The 18,561-nt window shown below is 37.4% G+C and overlaps 2 protein-coding genes across 3 annotated transcripts; one reads left to right on the forward strand and one right to left on the reverse strand.

Annotated features, from left to right (window-relative positions):
• Positions 1-2,041: 2,041 nt before the first annotated feature.
• LOC121417559 lies at positions 2,042-6,309 on the reverse strand. Of its 2 annotated transcripts, XR_005970386.1 has the most exons (3): positions 5,776-6,309; positions 2,506-5,460; positions 2,042-2,190 (listed from the first exon to the last, which is right to left on the reverse strand). XR_005970386.1 is itself a non-coding variant. In XM_041611295.1 (2 exons), exon 2 carries the CDS (start codon positions 5,234-5,236, stop codon positions 3,626-3,628), a length of 1,611 nt encoding a protein of 536 aa, XP_041467229.1. In that variant the 5' UTR covers positions 5,237-5,460; positions 5,776-6,309; the 3' UTR covers positions 2,505-3,625. The 2 variants fall into 2 exon arrangements, 1 of the variants encoding a protein (XP_041467229.1); XM_041611295.1 differs by lacking the exon at positions 2,042-2,190 and having other exon boundaries at positions 2,505-5,460.
• A 1,115-nt stretch (positions 6,310-7,424) lies between these two features.
• LOC121417560 (transcription initiation factor TFIID subunit 8-like) lies at positions 7,425-17,923 on the forward strand. The gene is made up of 6 exons (XM_041611296.1): positions 7,425-7,550; positions 11,727-11,876; positions 13,161-13,322; positions 14,824-14,948; positions 15,449-15,596; positions 16,378-17,923. Exons 2-6 carry the CDS (start codon positions 11,735-11,737, stop codon positions 16,659-16,661), a joined length of 861 nt encoding a protein of 286 aa, XP_041467230.1. The 5' UTR covers positions 7,425-7,550; positions 11,727-11,734; the 3' UTR covers positions 16,662-17,923.
• The last annotated feature ends 638 nt before the right edge of the window (positions 17,924-18,561 follow it).

Genomic DNA, 18,561 nt, shown 5'->3' on the forward strand with positions numbered 1-18,561 from the left:
CCATTTAAACTGGCGTCACCATAATGTGTGGTACCGTTTATTCTTTTTAAAAAACCTCCATTGAAACCTGCCTCACCTCCTTTTAAATTGGCTTCACCATCATTTTGTAGTAGTTATAAAAAACTCCATTGGAACTTGCCTCACCTGCTTTTAAATTGGCTTCACCATAATTCAGAGTACAGTTATAAAAACCTCCATTGAAACTTGCCTCGCCTCCTTTTAAACTGGCTTCACCATGATATGTGTGGTACAGTTTATTCTTTTGAAAAAACCTCCATTGAAACTTGTCTCACCTCCATTTAAACTGGCGTCACCATAATGTGTGGTACCGTTTATTCTTTTTAAAAAACCTCCATTGAAACCTGCCTCACCTCCTTTTAAATTGGCTTCACCATCATTTGTAGTAGTTATAAAAAACTCCATTGGAACTTGCCTCACCTGCTTTTAAATTGGCTTCACCATAATTCAGAGTACAGTTATAAAAACCTCCATTGAAACTTGCCTCGCCTCCTTTTAAACTGGCTTCACCATGATATGTGTGGTACAGTTTATTCTTTTGAAAAAACCTCCATTGAAACTTGTCTCACCTCCATTTAAACTGGCGTCACCATAATGTGTGGTACCGTTTATTCTTTTTAAAAAACCTCCATTGCAACTTGCCTCACCTCCTTTTAAATTGGCTTTACCATCATTTGTAGTAGTTATAAAAAACTCCATTGGAACTTGCCTCACCTCCTTTTAAATTGGCTTCACCATCATTTGTAGTACAGTTATAAAAACCTCCATTAAAACTTGCCTCACCTCCTTTAAAATTGGTTTCACCATAATACCAGTACAGTTTTTTTCTTTTTAAAAACCTCCATTGAAACTTGCCTCACCTCCTTTTAAATTGGCTTCACCATCATTTGTAGTAGTTATAAAAAACTCCATTGGAACTTGCCTCACCTCCTTTTAAATTGGCTTCACCATCATTTGTAGTACAGTTATAAAAACCTCCATTAAAACTTGCCTCACCTCCTTTAAAATTGGTTTCACCATAATACCAGTACAGTTTTTTTCTTTTTAAAAACCTCCATTGAAACTTGCCTCACCTCCTTTTAAATTGGCTTCACCATCATTTGTAGTAGTTATAAAAAACTCCATTGGAACTTGCCTCACCCGCTTTTAAATTGGCTTCACCATGATATGTGTGGTACAGTTTCTTTTGAAAAAAACCTCCATTGAAACTTTTCTTACCTCCATTTAAACTGGCGTCACCATAATGTGTGGTACCGTTTATTCTTTATAAAAAACCTCCATTGAAACCTGCCTCACCTCCTTTTAAACTGGCTTCACTATAATGTGTTGTACAGTTTATTTTTTTTAATAACCTCCATTGAAACTTGCCTCACCTCCTTTCAAATTGGCTTCACCATGCAGGTATATTCCATTCTTTTTAAAAAACATTATTGTTCACTTCCCTTACTTAGATCAATTGGCTATAATTATACACTATTCTTCCCTTACAAAAAGAAAACCTGATTGTACTCCAGCCTCCCCTGATCTGACATTTGCCTCTATTACAGTATACGTCTACTGTACATAGAGTAATTATCTCTTTATATCGGAAACTTCGTTTAACCGAATTGCCATGCACTCTCTCCCATGCGGACAGCATGGAATAGTACACACACGTTATTGACAACTTCTCTCTGGAGCCAATGTTCCTCTCATATAACTCTCTGCATGCATGCACTTCTGTGTGCATGTTTGTATGGAACACACACGACCACAATCTAATGAATATTCATCAGCGAGAGTGACGTCATTCACGAGTGTCCTTTCAAACTGAAGTATTAAGTGCCTACCGCATACTGCCGACTTAGGAATTAAGCCCAGAAATTATATGTTTGGCAGGCGCGGATCCAGGGGGGGGGGCACAGGGGGCTCGTGCCACCCCGCCCCCCATTTTCTTCTTGGTGTGATGATTCGTTCGGATCTCAAGTGGGATGATAAGGTCCAACACATGATTTCACGCTCTTCAAGAAGACTGTATATCCTGTGTGACTGCCGCACTTTACCCTCGGTAACCAATGCGGAGTTTCAAAGTCAATACACTCCAAAAGAAATATATTCACAAAAATGGTGTTGGCTTATGTGAAATGGTGCTTTATTTCATCATCCCAGACGAACCAAGATTGAGATAAAATACTGCAAATACAAAGAAAGAAACATATAATAAATCATAATGCATATATAACAACTGAAACTAATAACCAAAGCACTAAAGAATAAACTTGCCTATTCATACAAATACTATACTACCAAGGACTCTTAATTCTACAACAAAATGAAATACGTATTGATCTACATTACTTTACAGGTTAATTAAATAAACTTATAGATATAACTATTTTCTTATAACAGTCGATATGTCTGTTAACGAATACGATCCATCGCAAGTATGTTAGAGTTACATGTATATCGCATTATATAATACTTAAATTACTGAAAGAATTAACTTACCAATTGGAGGCTTTAAGCAGATTACACCCTATATAGCTCACTTGTAAAATCTAGATGAGAAGCTTGTCAAAAGTACAACTTAGGAGTTCTATCTCTTTCTCTGAATCTCTGTCGCTCTCTCTCTATGAAAACTTTGATAAAACTGATAGCTGAAAGCTTTTTCTCTCTATATAAAGCATGCAGAAACTGAACCAACATAGATTATTCTTTTGCTATGTTCTTAAGTTACTTATTGTTTCCCAATTAGAGTTGCTGGTACTCTACCATGTCTTAACAGAAAACCAGACAATGAACTTGATTAACCTATTCAAATCGGAACAATATAGGGTAGACGTACAGTTTGCTCTTTGGCTTGGATTTCTCTATGCCTATACCTTAACACATAACCTGCCCTATGGGACTTTATGTAGAAAAGGATTAAGAAAAAGATGCAGAAATGAAACATCTAGGAAAGTGGAAATTCAATTAAAACAACATATAACAAGAAATGTAAACAGCCTAAAATTACATACATCTCACTGCACACTGCTGCAGTGACATGGCTCCTTTAACTGATTGCCATCAGTTACCTAACTAAAACACACACATTATCAATTATGTCTGAATATCTCAAATCAACCAATAAACTCAAAACCATATGAACATGTAAGATACTTTAACTGATCACCTATCATCATTGAACTTAACAAAACAAATGTGAACCATAACATTCCAATCCCGTTGCTGCCAGGCACAACAAAATTAAGACATTATTATCTTCTTAAACTACTTTGGATACACTAAGAAATATTATTGGCATTAAGCATTAAGTATAACATCATATATTGTAACTGCACGCATGTCAGCAGATTCAACAAACAAAGGAAATCTAATCAATTACTTGTGCATATGTATAAAAAAAAACTGGAAGTAAAGATAGCTATAACACTAGAAAGAAGAATAAGACTAGAATGTGAACAAGAAAACTAGACAAACAGGAAAGATCAAAACCATATGAAAAACTGAAATGACAACTCTAGCGAAATGATTAGACTAATAATGGAAAAGAAACGAAACGAGAAAAGGGAAAGAATAGATTGAAAGAGAGAAGATAGCGGAAAACAAAGAATATATCAAATGTTCATTTTGTGTTGTTGGCTCCTTGATCGGGAATTCCCTGGTCTTCTGTCTTCTTTGACCTATCTTCATGTAGACATGTTAGGTGTCTGCCTCTACAGATTCTACACATTCTCTTGTGCATACATTCCCTACCACGATGTTCACATGTAAGAGCACAACCAAAACACAACATTCTCTTAAAGAAGAATAATTTCCTTTCTGCGATAGGTTTCATCATGAAACTTGCACATGATTCGAGGTGATGGCTTCCATCACAGAAAGGACATGTCGAATTTACATCCTCCATCCCAGAGATAGAAAAAATCCGTGCATTTTCGTTTTGAGCTCGCTTTGATAGGTTTAACCTTAAAGGTTCCAACTCGGGAATGTTCGCTCTGTCAGCTGCTTTCTTCACAAAACCAACGAAACACGAGAACGAGGGATAACTTTGGGGGCTATTAGTCTCGCGCCAGCTTTCTATTTCCTCTCGCCATTCATCTTCCAAGTACTCTGGCAACTTTGCTACAAGCTTTGCATTCTCTTGGGGAAAGTCCAGGATTCCAAGGTTCTTGACCTTCGTCTTGGCTGACAAGACCTTCTGCAAGAAGTCGGAAAAGTCTCTCAATCCACTTGCATCTTTACTTTCAATACTTGGCCATGAACAGAGCTTTCTGGTGTAAGCAACACTGAGAGCACTTGGGTTGCCAAACCTACTATCAATTTCTGCACGAGCCTTCTGATAACCATCGTCCTCTCCTAATAACAAATAGTGTTCAACAATTTCTTTAGCCTTTCCACAAACGTAGGTGTTCAAATAGTTCAATTTATTAGAGTCACTGATTGGCTTAGCATCCACCATGCAATCAAATGCATTCTTCCACAAAGGATAATTCATCGGTTCACCACTAAACATTGGAACATCGATCTTTGGTAGTTGGCTAGTTGCTGCCAACTGGTTACTTACTTCACTTTGTCCAATAGCAATGCGGGTGATTTGGGCAACAGAAGCTTCTAGCGATGATACTAAACTGTCCAACCCAGGTGGCACCCATGGGTTACTTAGATCAGATATCGCCTCGGTTTTCTGATGAACTCCTGTCTTTTCTGACTGATGGGGGTGGATCTTTTCTTGGGAATCAAAGAATCTCTGCATTCCCTCACTCTTCTCTTCCTTTCTCATTCCTCTAAATGAAATCTCTGAATCACTTTCGCCCAATTCTTCATCTTCAAATTCCTCTAATACTTGCTTTATGGCACTCAATTGAGCTAAACGCTCGCGTCTAGCTAGGCGATCCTTTCTCATTGCAATCTCCTTCTGTTGCCGTTTGAAGGTAGCTTCTTCCTTATCTAGTTGCTGTTGAAGAGCTATCCGTCGCTTTCTAAAAAGTTGTTCGACTTCTGTTTCTTGCTGCAACAGTTTTAGATGGTCACCTTCAAATGACTGCTTAACTTTAAGAGAGGCTTCATGTTTCTTAATGGACAGTCTCTCACTCTTCACTGACTGAAGAGAACTTGCATGACTCTTTGCCACTTGGCTAGTTCTACTCTTCATACTGTGAACACTTATCCCACTTCGAGTAGATCTATCTTCACGTATCTCTTCTACTAAGTTAGACTCTTCTATAGCCGACATCTTCCCTCTCAGTTTCTCCTAAAAGCCAGGACTGCTGGTGTCTGTCACGAACTGCTTTAAGCACTTGTATTTTATTGTGACTGCCGCACTTTACCCTCGGTAACCAATGCGGAGTTTCAAAGTCAATACACTCCAAAAGAAATATATTCACAAAAATGGTGTTGGCTTATGTGAAATGGTGCTTTATTTCATCATCCCAGACGAACCAAGATTGAGATAAAATACTGCAAATACAAAGAAAGAAACATATAATAAATCATAATGCATATATAACAACTGAAACTAATAACCAAAGCACTAAAGAATAAACTTGCCTATTCATACAAATACTATACTACCAAGGACTCTTAATTCTACAACAAAATGAAATACGTATTGATCTACATTACTTTACAGGTTAATTAAATAAACTTATAGATATAACTATTTTCTTATAACAGTCGATATGTCTGTTAACGAATACGATCCATCGCAAGTATGTTAGAGTTACATGTATATCGCATTATATAATACTTAAATTACTGAAAGAATTAACTTACCAATTGGAGGCTTTAAGCAGATTACACCCTATATAGCTCACTTGTAAAATCTAGATGAGAAGCTTGTCAAAAGTACAACTTAGGAGTTCTATCTCTTTCTCTGAATCTCTGTCGCTCTCTCTCTATGAAAACTTTGATAAAACTGATAGCTGAAAGCTTTTTCTCTCTATATAAAGCATGCAGAAACTGAACCAACATAGATTATTCTTTTGCTATGTTCTTAAGTTACTTATTGTTTCCCAATTAGAGTTGCTGGTACTCTACCATGTCTTAACAGAAAACCAGACAATGAACTTGATTAACCTATTCAAATCGGAACAATATAGGGTAGACGTACAGTTTGCTCTTTGGCTTGGATTTCTCTATGCCTATACATTAACACATAACCTGCCCTATGGGACTTTATGTAGAAAAGGATTAAGAAAAAGATGCAGAAATTAAACATCTAGAAAAAAGGAAATTCAATTAAAACAACATATAACAAGAAATGTAAACAGCCTAAAATTATATACATCTCACTGCACACTGCTGCAGTGACATCCTCTGCATTCTAAAGAAATTTGGAGTTGATAAGCATGATCTCGTAAATATCTACAAAGTGTATATTCGTCCACTGTTGGAGTTTGGTGTTCCGGTTTGGGGATCTGCAATCACTAAAACACAAAGTGACGAAATTGAAAGACTCCAAAAACGAGCTCTTCGTATGATTTTGTATCCGTCATCTCTTTCATACTCTCAACAACTCACTCTTTTTGGCCTCTCTTCATTATGTGAACGCAGAAAGGATCTCATCTTGAGTTTTGGACTTGGTCTTCTCAAATCTCACCGCCATCGAGACATGTTACCCCCCACACGTCAATCTGTTTCGCGACACAGTTCGGCCCTGCGTAATGCACATCTTCTGGACTTACCGCGATGCAGAACTCAGAGATACAAGAACTCAACTATCCCTCATGTCACAGCATTACTGAATGCTGCTCTGTGATATGTGCCTCTTTTATATGCCATTGAACTCAATGTCTATATGTAATTTGTGTGTAAAAGTATGACATTGTCTTCTTCCCTTCACCTCCTTTTTCATAATTGACAAGTCCCCCCCCCCCTCAGTTTACATTGAAATCGATCAACATAATACATATCCCAATATTTTTGTGTGTTTTTACCGATTTTTCTATTTTCTCCTTACATAGCATTATCCCCTTAATTATATTTCTGAACCTCGAGTGCAATATTTAATCTTACTATTACGTTCTTATTATATTTTGTTAATTCGTAGGTATATAATTCAATGTATTTTTCCTTTTTTCTGTTAACTTTGTATGTGTCAGTCTTCGGACTGTTTTACAATGTCTTTCATAATAAACCGAATTGAATTGAATTGAATTTTTGAAAAGCAACATTAAAATTTGTAATATGCGCCATAACCTAGGTGACCCCCGGGTGACCCCCGCCCTATAGCTCTTTCGAAAGTGAAGACCTTTTTTATTGTTACTTTTTTAGGGGACGAAATATCCATAAATTGTGGTTGAAAACCTTTTTCCTCTTAAAATTTTGCCCCCCCTTGGAAAATCCTCGATCCTCCCCCGGATCTTCCCCTCCCCTGATGTTGGGGGGGGGGCCGGGGGGTCCGTTCTTCTTCTTTCTTTTTCCATTTTGACCTTTCGACGACACTATTGTCGGTACGGTACGGATATTATTGGAGGAGCGACTTTTGTTATTTGGAGTCACTTTTATTGGTCTTTATTGTCAGCTTTCAGTCTGAAAGTATTCTAAAGGTAAGCCCATTAATTCCTCTTGTAATTTTTGGCTACGTTTAAGTTTATACCCCTTTCTGCAAGGCAGAGATCCCGCTGTAAGATTGGAGTGACGCATGACTATATTCCGATTATGTTACACTGCAGTCCCATTCGTTACAATTGCTGTTTGTAAAAAACCTTACACCTAAAGACCAGACCTATGGCTATGCTTACTCTCAACGACAACGGAGCCAAAGATTCCTTCCCATTCATCATCTGCGTGTACTGCCAAAAGATGAAATCATTTTTTTGGGGGCAGTATGGACTTCTAGTATGAGAAGTATATTAATCTCATTCTCGTCAGCATGCAAATCGCGGCAAGACTTCCATATAATATGTGATGTCCCCTCCACTAAAAATTTGAAAAAAAAAATTAGGTTCAGCCTTTTAGGCCTATAATTTTTATCTAACATATATCTAAGAGATTTAAGAAGGAAAAGTCGGATACATACCAAAATATGGCTTTATTCCGTCAAAAATTTGAGTGTGTGTAATTCCCAATGCCATGGCATGGCTGATGATGGCATCGGTTTATTTTAGTCAAAAATAAATACCCAATACTCTTGGAGAGTAGACTAGTCGTAATTGGTTGATAACCGTTATGAAACCCATGGCTTTCAACAATTCCTGTTAGCTCAGTGAGTAAGGCGACAGACTGGAGATGCTTCGTTCTGCAACGAGAGGTTCGAATCCAAGTTCCCACCGGAAGTAAGAAGAAAAAAAACAAGAAAAAAAGAGAAAGACAGAAGGGGGGTTTTGGAGAAGTATTTTTAAAAATTAGTGGAGGGGACATATGGAAGTCTTTCCCAAATGATCGCGCAGGTACTAGAATGCGGCACAGTTTAAAAACAAACATTGATGTATTTATTTTTAATATTACTTAATGTACTTGAAGGCTTGCACTGCTGGCTTCGTTCAAGGCACACGTACGTAGATGTTTTTGTCATCGCTTTAAACAAATTCAAGAAAGTGTTATCGCCAAAAAAAACTTAGAATGTGTTTGAAGGTATTGCATTTATTGGTGTCTAAATTTAATCAAACAATCATAGGAATTGCGCATGCAATGAATTTAGACATATTTATAAAACTACCGGCTAGTTGAATTAGGTTTGTGACTTTTATTAGCGCCAACATTGAGCTTCCTTTCTTTATGTGGAAGAGACATGCGAAGCGACAAAATTGCTTACCTCTGCCTGGAAAGTGGCTTGAAGCCACTTTCCAGGCAGAGATAAGTGATTTTGGTATTTTGTGTGGGTTTGTTTAGGGACAGTGATTTCCCGTTTCAAAAAAATGGCCTTTTCCGTTTCAGAAAATCTCAAATTCCGTTTCAGCATGTCAGAAAACGGAAATTACGTTTCCCCATAGACTTAATACACACGGAAAAGTTTACACATTGAATAGCAAAATCACAGCGCGTACACTCGCACTGGTCAAAATTTGTATCTGCTACTGTACCAACAACACAATAGAATCCGTTCTAATCGGGTGCATTTAACAATTTTTCAAACACATTTAGCTTGCATTCATCCTCGCCTTTCACATTATTAGCATTATTTTACAGTGAAATTAAATTTCAACGATAATTTTGGGGTTTTTTGGACATCGTTATCATCAGTCAACGACTTTCGCCAATCCGCCATCTTGGATTTTAAGACCAAGATATCGTGCTGTTACCCCGGTGGCGTCTCTCAATATGACTTGGGGACCGCATGACCGTTACCAAAATCGCGGGAAAAGGGTTCAATTTCACGGAACATCCGCGGACAGAACACTCCTCGAAGTAGTGAAAATAGGGGTGCTCACCGTCCTCGATCTGATGGAAATAGGGGTCAGGAAAAAGGGGAGAACAATTACGAGAAGTAAAATCCGTCGCCGAGCCACCAGCCGCAGGGGGCGTGGGCATCATGCTCTGTATCTTTATATGGACAACTCTACATTTATTTTTACAAAGAATTCTACTTTTCTTATTTTTCAAGAAAAATAATTTTTTTTTGGATTATTGTATCAGTATGACTTGGCTCTTGGTCATCTTTAAGGACTGAGCACTCTGACGCCTGTGTTGCAATTAGCTCTAATGAGGAAAGGGTGTTAAATGAACTGTCCTTGAAATACGGTAAATAGGGGTAAATTTGCGAAATGGGCAAAAGTGTCCTTACAATCTTATAATTAGGGGTGTTTCAAGGTACCATTTTCCCGCAATTTTGTCCTTATTTTGCGTGAAAATAGGGGGGTAAATTTCACAAAATGTCCTTGAAATTGACTGCAATAGGGGGTCACTTGCATTTGTGGTAACGGTCATACGTGTCCCCCTCTGCGGCTGAGTGACCCCACCGGGGCTGTTACATCTTCAAACGTAGAGGGCAGCAACACACGACCGTGCTGTGCAGTTGAGCGATATGTGTGCATGTGAAGCTCAACCCGGCGTCAGGTACGGGCGCGGGGTACTATCGAGTGTGCTGATGTCGAGAGCAGTCACGATGTGTGAATTGTCATGATTGTAGCGAAGTGAGATTGTGTTTTCTGGGGTTTTGTGGCCATTTAATATTCTCATTTTGTTATTTTGGAGTAATTTCTGTTGCTATTCTGTGTATTTTGAGGGAAAATACTTTTTCCGTTATTTTCCATTTGAAATGTTATGAAGCAATCTTTACAGACTTCTAAAAAATCCACTGTGTAATCATGTTTGCAGGTTAGGATAGCTAACCTCGCACTAGTATGAGGTTAGTATAGCTAACCTCGCACTAGTATGAGGTTAGTATAGCTAACCTCGCACTAGTGTGTGGTTAGTATAGCTAACCTCGCACTAGTGTGAGTTTAGTATAGCTAACCTCGCACTAGTATGAGGTTAGGATAGCTAACCTCGCACTAGTATGAGGTTAGTATAGCTAACCTCGCACTAGTGTGTGGTTAGTATAGCTAACCTCGCACTAGTGTGAGTTTAGTATAGCTAACCTCGCACTAGTATGAGGTTAGGATAGCTAACCTCGCACTAGTATGAGGTTAGGATAGCTAACCTCGCACTACATGTAGTGTGTGGTTAGTATAGCTAACCTCGCACTAGTGTGAGGTTAGTATAGCTAACCCCGCACTAGTATGAGGTTAGTATAGCTAACCTCGCACTAGTATGAGGTTAGGATAGCTAACCTCGCACTAGTATGAGGTTAGTATAGCTAACCTCGCACTAGTGTGTGGTTAGTATAGCTAACCTCGCACTAGTGTGAGTTTAGTATAGCTAACCTCGCACTAGTATGAGGTTAGGATAGCTAACCTCGCACTAGTATGAGGTTAGGATAGCTAACCTCGCACTACATGTAGTGTGTGGTTAGTATAGCTAACCTCGCACTAGTGTGAGGTTAGTATAGCTAACCTCGCACTAGTGTGAGGTTAGTATAGCTAACCTCGCACTAGTGTGAGTTTAGTATAGCTAACCTCGCACTAGTGTGAGGTTAGTATAGCTAACCTGGCACTAGTGTGAGTGGCGCTACCGCACCCTTTTTCATTACTCCTTAATTACCCCTTTGTGACAGGGAAAATAAAGTGTGTGAATTGAGAATTAATATTTTAAGGAAGCAATCAGCTTTCCAGTTTCTGGAAATAAGTGATTTAAAATCCCAAAGTTAAATTCCAAAGAGCTGGTGTTGTGTTCCAACGATCAATCATTGTTATGTTCCTTTGCAGCTTGAGCACACAATTGTGCCAGTCAAACATGTTGGTGCTACCATATTCTGTTTTTTAACTTCTTCTAATCTTTTTCTATTTGAGTCAACAACATTTGGCTGTTTGAGTTGTGTTGTACGGGTCTCCAGATGTTCCCTCTAGTTCTATACAGTTTAAACTTTTGAAATTTTGTTTAATACAGTGTTTCAAAACTCACTTTTGTATATTGTTACAATATATAATGCTAGTGGCAGTTATGTAAGGAAATTTCTCACACCAGCAAATTATTAGTCACAAAATAAGTAGATTGTATTGTAGTTTATTTTGTTACCAAGTTAACTCCAATTTTTTAAAAATTATATTATATTATTGGGAGGGGGGCATATTTGGCCTACCAAGTACATGTACTAATTCTAGATGCACAGGTTGGTTAAAATGAAATGGATTTTATAATAACTGAAAAGTAATTTTTATAATGTCCCTCTTTCATAATTTCAGGAGGAGACATGACGTCAACAGATAATTCACAGCTTACAGCTTCACACAGGAGGGCGCTATTTGTTTCTGTGGCAGCTACATGTAGCGAAGCAGGATTCTCAACAGGAGATAAAGAATGCTTAGAAACACTCACCGAAATCATTCAAAGCTGTAAGTTATAGCCCCTAACCCTTATCCCTAACCCTGACCCTTACCACTAACCCTAGCCCTTACTCCTAACCCTTACCCCTAACCCTTGCCCTATAACCCCTTACCCCTAACTCTTACCCCTTCCTCTTAACCCCTAACACCCTTGCCCTATAACCCGCTTGCCCATAACCCCTACCCCTAATTCTTGCCTTATAACCCCCTAACCCTAAATCCCTAACCCTTACCTCTAACAATTACCCCTAACCTTTACCTTTAACCCTAACCTTAACCCTAAGTGAGGGTTAAGGTAAGGGTCCTTACCCCATTACCCCTTACCCCTAACCCTTTAATAGACCCTAACCCTTCACCCCTACCCCTAACCTTAACCTCTAATCCGTTAACCGTAACCATAGGTTGTTTTTTTGTCTCACCTGCATAGCAGAGGGAGACTATAGGCACTGCATTGCCGACAGCCGCGTCGGCGGCATCATCATCGTCAACATTGATATCTTAACCAAGATTAAACTTTTGAAATTCATCATAACTTAGAATGTCCATAAACCTAGTTCATGAAACTTAGATAGTAGGGGAGAGTGGGGCAATTGAAGTCCCAGGGTAAACTAATTAGTTTTTAATGTACTGCTCAAATATACCAGTGTCAAATGGATTGGTGTTTGTTTGGTATTTGAGGGAGTTCTTTAGCACAGGTTTTTGAGCATAGTCATAGAGAATGTATCATAGCTCAATGCACATGACCAGGAGGAGCACAAACCTAGCAGCATCTCAAAATAGAAATTTTGAAAGTAGCATAGCCGCTTTAGAGAGTTGAGTACTGTTCCAACCAGGAAATCTGTATCAACTTTTATCATAGTTTACTTTTGTAACGCATTATTGTACTTGCTAATACTGAAGTGATATTTGCCACCTTCCTTTTTGTTTTCTGACTGGAAGCCTATGACTACTTTACAAATATACATGTACCAGGCTTGAAAAAGTGTAGAGGAAATTATTCCTGTGAGGTTGGGTTTATTACTATTTTTACCAATTGCTGAAGCCCCGGGAAAAAATATCAGTATTGCCTGTCCAACCGAGGATGAATATTTCCCTCTACACTTAAGAAAGGAACACCTAGTTTTATCCTTCTTGTAATAAGTTTAACGATAAATAAATCTAGGGAGTGGAGGAATAATTAAATGGAGGAGGAGTATTAGTGAGATGTGGGAGAACAAGGAGAATATCAATGTAATGTCAAATCTGTATTTTTCATTTCATTTGTTTAACATCCCAATGTCTGTTTTTTTCCAGTTATCACAGAATTAGGACAAAGCAGTAGGGCATACTGTGAGCTTGCTTGTCGTTCATTGCCTATGGTTACAGATATTGCCATGGCGATGTCTCAGATGGGAGTTGACTGCTCAGATCTCAAGCAATTTGCTCGTAGAAAACATAAGATAGTCATTCCTAAGCGTAAGTCTTTTTTAGTCAAGATTTTAAAATTTGATAGAATGTGTTTGCTGCTTGACAGCTGAAATTTGGCAATATAGATTATACATTGAAACTTGGATGAATAGTTTAGAAGTGTTATACAGTGTGTCCCACAGAAAACGAAACCGAGATTTATCATAACTTAATCACAAATACAATATACAAATGACCTACCGTTGTAAAGCGTAGAATCTCCTCTTTCATCTGAAATAACTTAGATTGTTTCTCATTCACACATGAGTGAGCAAAAACAATTTGAAGAGGGGTCACCAAAAAGTAATTTGGCGGGCTGTATCTTGGTTTTAAAAAGAAAACTATACTTTTAAAAAGTTCAATATCTGCTCTTTAATTTGATACCTCAATTACAGAAAATGGTCATGAAAATTGAAATAACAAAGTTCTGGTTATTTGAAATAAGGCTTGAATTTCAATGATTTCATAAAATTAAGAGGTTCTGCAGGCCAGAGTTCAAACTCACTTGACACTCCGTTTTTTTGACGATCACCCATTAAGTCTTTTGTTAACCATGCGATAGCTTTTGTGGGTAACCAGTGAAAACATGTTTATTTAATGAAATTATGGAAATACAAGCACTGTTTCAAGGGAATATAACTTTTTTTACTTCTTGGCCATTTTTTCTCATTAAGGTATCAAAAAAAAGAGCAGATATCGAACATTTAGGCATGTGATTTTCTTTTTGAAATTCAGATACCCCCGCTAAATGAGTTTTTAGTATCCTTTCTTCAAATTGTTTTTGCTCACTCATGCGTGAATGGGGAATAATCTAAGTAATATCAGATGAAAGAGGAGATTCTAAGCTTTACTTTGGTAGGTCATTTGTCTATTATATTTTTAAGTTATGATAAATCATCGCTTAATTTCAGTTTCGTTTTTTCTGGGACGCACTGTCTAATGAAGGGGGAAGAGAGAGAGAGATATGTGTGTGTGATGGGGGAAGTACGGCAGATTATTTTGATACCATACAATTCAAAATGAATTGTGCATTCCAGGGAGGAGGGGAGTGTTTGGATGATCCCAGAGTGGTATAAGAAATAATTGATTACTTAGATACCAGCTACCTCACTGGCTTGTTTAATGTATGTATTCTTTGAATGACCCCAGCCTAGATCAAACAGTGTAATTCAAAATGAAATTCATCTCTAAATATAGAATTATGTGTGTTCAGAAGATATGTATGTAGAAAGTTGCCTCAAAATCCTGGAATAATGTGCATGTATATTTTGGGAATCATAAAAAATCATAAGAAATTGAAGTGTAGTGAGAGTCATGCATATATCTGATTGAATGGGACTAAGCACTGTTGATTCATCGAAACATTTCAGCTGTTTTTCATTGAATCTTGAATGTCAGGCCATACGTGAAACAAAATATGCAGTGGATATTTATAATACTCCACCTAAATAACAGAACTCATAATTATTGTTACTTCCCTAATACCAAGCTTAATTTGTTTGTTTTTCAGAGGACAGATTACGACCAACCACTGACCCATCTGGTTTACAAGTTGGTCAACGTAACAAACATCCATCCTATATTTATGATCATCTACCAGCCTTTCCTGATTCTCATACATACATACAAACACCAGTAAGTCCTAATTGTTCAAAGAAAATCCATCAAGCGTTTTGTATGTCCAACTAGTCTACTTTCAAACCCATTTTATTCCCATTTTTACCTCTTTTCACAAACTGCTCTGTCTGTTTTAATTTGAGAGCATTTCTACCTTTTCATATGAAGTGTAAAACAATCATTTCAAGAAGGTTACATATATCAAAGATATGTGAACATTGAATTGCCCTTTATCTTTCTTAACCTTATCTTGGTTCTATTTTGCTATTTTGTGGTTATTTATTTTTATTGAATACCTTCTCATGATATCATTTTTTGCTCCAACTACTATCCTTTATCAGATGAGATCTTATTTTAATGCGGTGTAATGTCAATCTTTGGATAACCAATTTTGATTCTCTCTGAAAATATTGTATAATTCAATTTTATTCTATTATGTATGTATTCACTAAAAATCTTTTAATAAATAAAAGCTTTAAGCCATCTATCTTTTTATTTTTATCTATTATTTCTACCAGACTTTCAAGCCTCAGGATAATGATTACAAGACCGTACGGGAGAAGGCTGCTTCACAAAGACGTGATGTAGAAAGAGCTTTGACTAGATTCATTGCAAAAACAGGAGATAATCAGACACTATTCCCTGGGGATAGTAATCTCTTCCCATGTAAGTATGATATTATTAACTGATGATAGTAATCTCTTCCCATGTAAGTACTGATGATAGTAATCTCTTCCCATGTAAGTATGATATTATTAACTGATGATAGTAATCTCTTTCCATGTAAGTATAATATTATTAACTGATGATAGTTTTCTCTTCCCATGTAAGTAGATAGTATATTATTAACTGATGATAGTAATCTCTTCCCATTTAAGTAGATGGTATGATATTATTAACTGATGATAGTAATCTCTTCCCATAAAGTAGATAGTATGATATTAGTAACTGATGATAGTAATCTCTTCCCATGTTAAGTAGATAGTATGATATTATTAACTGATGATAGTAATCTCTTCCCATGTTAAGTAGATAGTGTGATATTATTAACTGATGATAGTAATCTCTTCCCATGTAAGTAGATGGTATATTATTAACTGATGATAGTAATCTCTTCTTATGTAAGTAGATGGTATGAAATCATTAATTAACTGATGATAGTAATCTCTTCCCATGTAAGTAGATGGTATGATATTATTAACTGATGATAGCAATCTCTTCCCATGTAACTAGATGGTATAATATTATTAACTGATGATAGTAATCACAATTCCACAATCTTCCTTAATCCTAGGCACATATTCTTTTATTTATACATACAGATGTGGTAGTCATTAGATACAGTACAAACCTCATCTTGAAATCATTACAACTGGCATTTAACTTTTAAGTCCATTATATTAAAAACAAAATTATATCTTTATTTGTTACTTGTTTTTTGCTGCAGTGATAGCTTGTACCCCTTCACCTGTACCGTACCTAGATGCCCTTATACCACAGGAACATGATATCCTACAAGAAAGTGATGATGAACAAGCACAAGAGGGCGACATTAAATCAGCGGATGAGAGCGAGGAGAAGAGGGATTCTCAAGATACGGAAGGGAAGGTGAAAGGAACGGAAGATGAGGGCGCTCAGTCCACACCGGCAAAGAGACGACACGATCCTGAGATCATTGATAATCCGTTCTTAAGACAACCGAAACGGCCACGGTACAAGAAGAAGAAGTGATTGAGGAAAACTCTATTCCTGTATTTATTATAGTATTCTGTTGTGCAGTCACGTAGTAGACTGAACGCTATATAAGCCAACCTAACTCAGAAATTTATTTCAGCTACTCGTAGTTGTACGATTGATTTTATCTTTGGTAATCCTTTCCTATTACAACCACAGCTTTCTGGATCAAGAGAAAGTGACATGAGAAGAAGTTAGGTAATGCATTTGAGGATTAGCTGTTCACTTATCGATGTTCTTCTTCATGGATATACACTATACATTATTTTTGGGGGTTGTGGTCTAGTGGTTATGACTCTTGTCTCTCAATCTGAGGGATGTGGGTTCCAGCTATGGCATGGTTTCCTTCAGCAAGAAATTAATCCACATTGTGCTGCACTCAACCCAGGTGACGTGAATGGGTACCCAGTAGGAATACATTCCTCATTTGCTTGAGTGTCCAAAAGGGCAGTGCAGCTAAAGCCGGGGTAATGATAACGGTGCTTTGTATCCTCGGGCGAAAAGCGTTTTATAAATCCAGCTGTTATTATTATAATTAGGCTTGTTATCCACGTAAAACACAGGAACTGAAAAACATGGTCATGTGCTAAAGCATTCTTATATGAATATCAAAAGTATGGGATCTAACGGTATCCATTGGTCCAAACTTTGCATATACGAAAGAAAAAGTAGAATTTGAAGAAGTTTGTCCTGTTTTATCTGTTAATTATTGCTGATTGTAGATCTACAAGATCTGGTAACGGCAGGGGATGCTAGGGACTTTGGGATAGCGGATTGATTGTGATAATGGGTCTTGCAGATTAAGGTCTGTGTTCTATCAAGTTCTAGCCTGGGGCCTGTTTCATAAAGATCAATGAATGTACTGTTTATGATAAGTATTTGAAATAAATTATGGGAGTCCTATTAATTCAAAACAATAGGCTGCAATAAGTCATTTCAATGCCAGTGATAAAAGCGCAAATCCATCTTTTGATGCTTTCTTTGTGAATTAGAGCTACTAAGAATGTAACCATATTGTGGTTGATCATGTGAGAATTTGAACACTGATTATTAAGGAATAAATGAAACTTTGATGTCAGTAATAACAATGCCTTAAATGATATGTAGAAATCTGAATCCAGTAGAGAGATTTGAATGCAATAGAGACATGTTTGTCAGAGTGTACCGCAAAATGTATTTACATCAGTAACAATTGATTACAATTTTTTTTCATTCTGCAATTTCATATCTAACTGATAAATTTTGTTGATAGAAGCAGACTAGCAATCATTGGTTAGTTTGCAATTAATAACTTGATTGATTGGTTGACTAATTTGTTGATTGATCGATTGGTTGACTGACTGATTGATTGATTGGTTGACTGATTGGTTGGTTGATAGATTGATTGATTGGTTGATTGAGTGAGTGATTGATTGCTGGACTGACTGACTGACTGGTTGAATGATTGGTTGGTTGATTGTTTAACTGATTGATTGGTTGGTTGATTGATTGGTTGACTGATTGACTGGTTGGTTGGTTGATAGATTGATTGACTGACTGGTTGGTTGATTGATTGATAGATGGTTGGTTGGATGGTTGGTTTGATGGATGGATGGTTGGTTGGATGGATGGACGGATGGTTGTATGGATGGATGGTTTGTTGGATGGATGGATGGTTGGTTGGATGGTTGGTTAGATAGATGGATGGTTGGATTGATGGATGGATGGTTGGACAGATGGATGGATGGTTGGATTGGATGGATGGACGGTTGGTTAGATGGATGGATGGTTGGATGGTAGGATGGATGGTTGGATGGATGGTTTGATGGATGGATGGTTGATTGGATGGTTGGATAGTTAGTTGGATGGATGAATAGTTGATTGGTTGAATGGTTGGATGGATGGTTGGACGGATGGT

This window comes from Lytechinus variegatus, chromosome 6 (genome assembly GCF_018143015.1).
Source record: "Lytechinus variegatus isolate NC3 chromosome 6, Lvar_3.0, whole genome shotgun sequence".
Lineage (NCBI taxonomy): Eukaryota > Metazoa > Echinodermata > Echinoidea > Temnopleuroida > Toxopneustidae > Lytechinus > Lytechinus variegatus.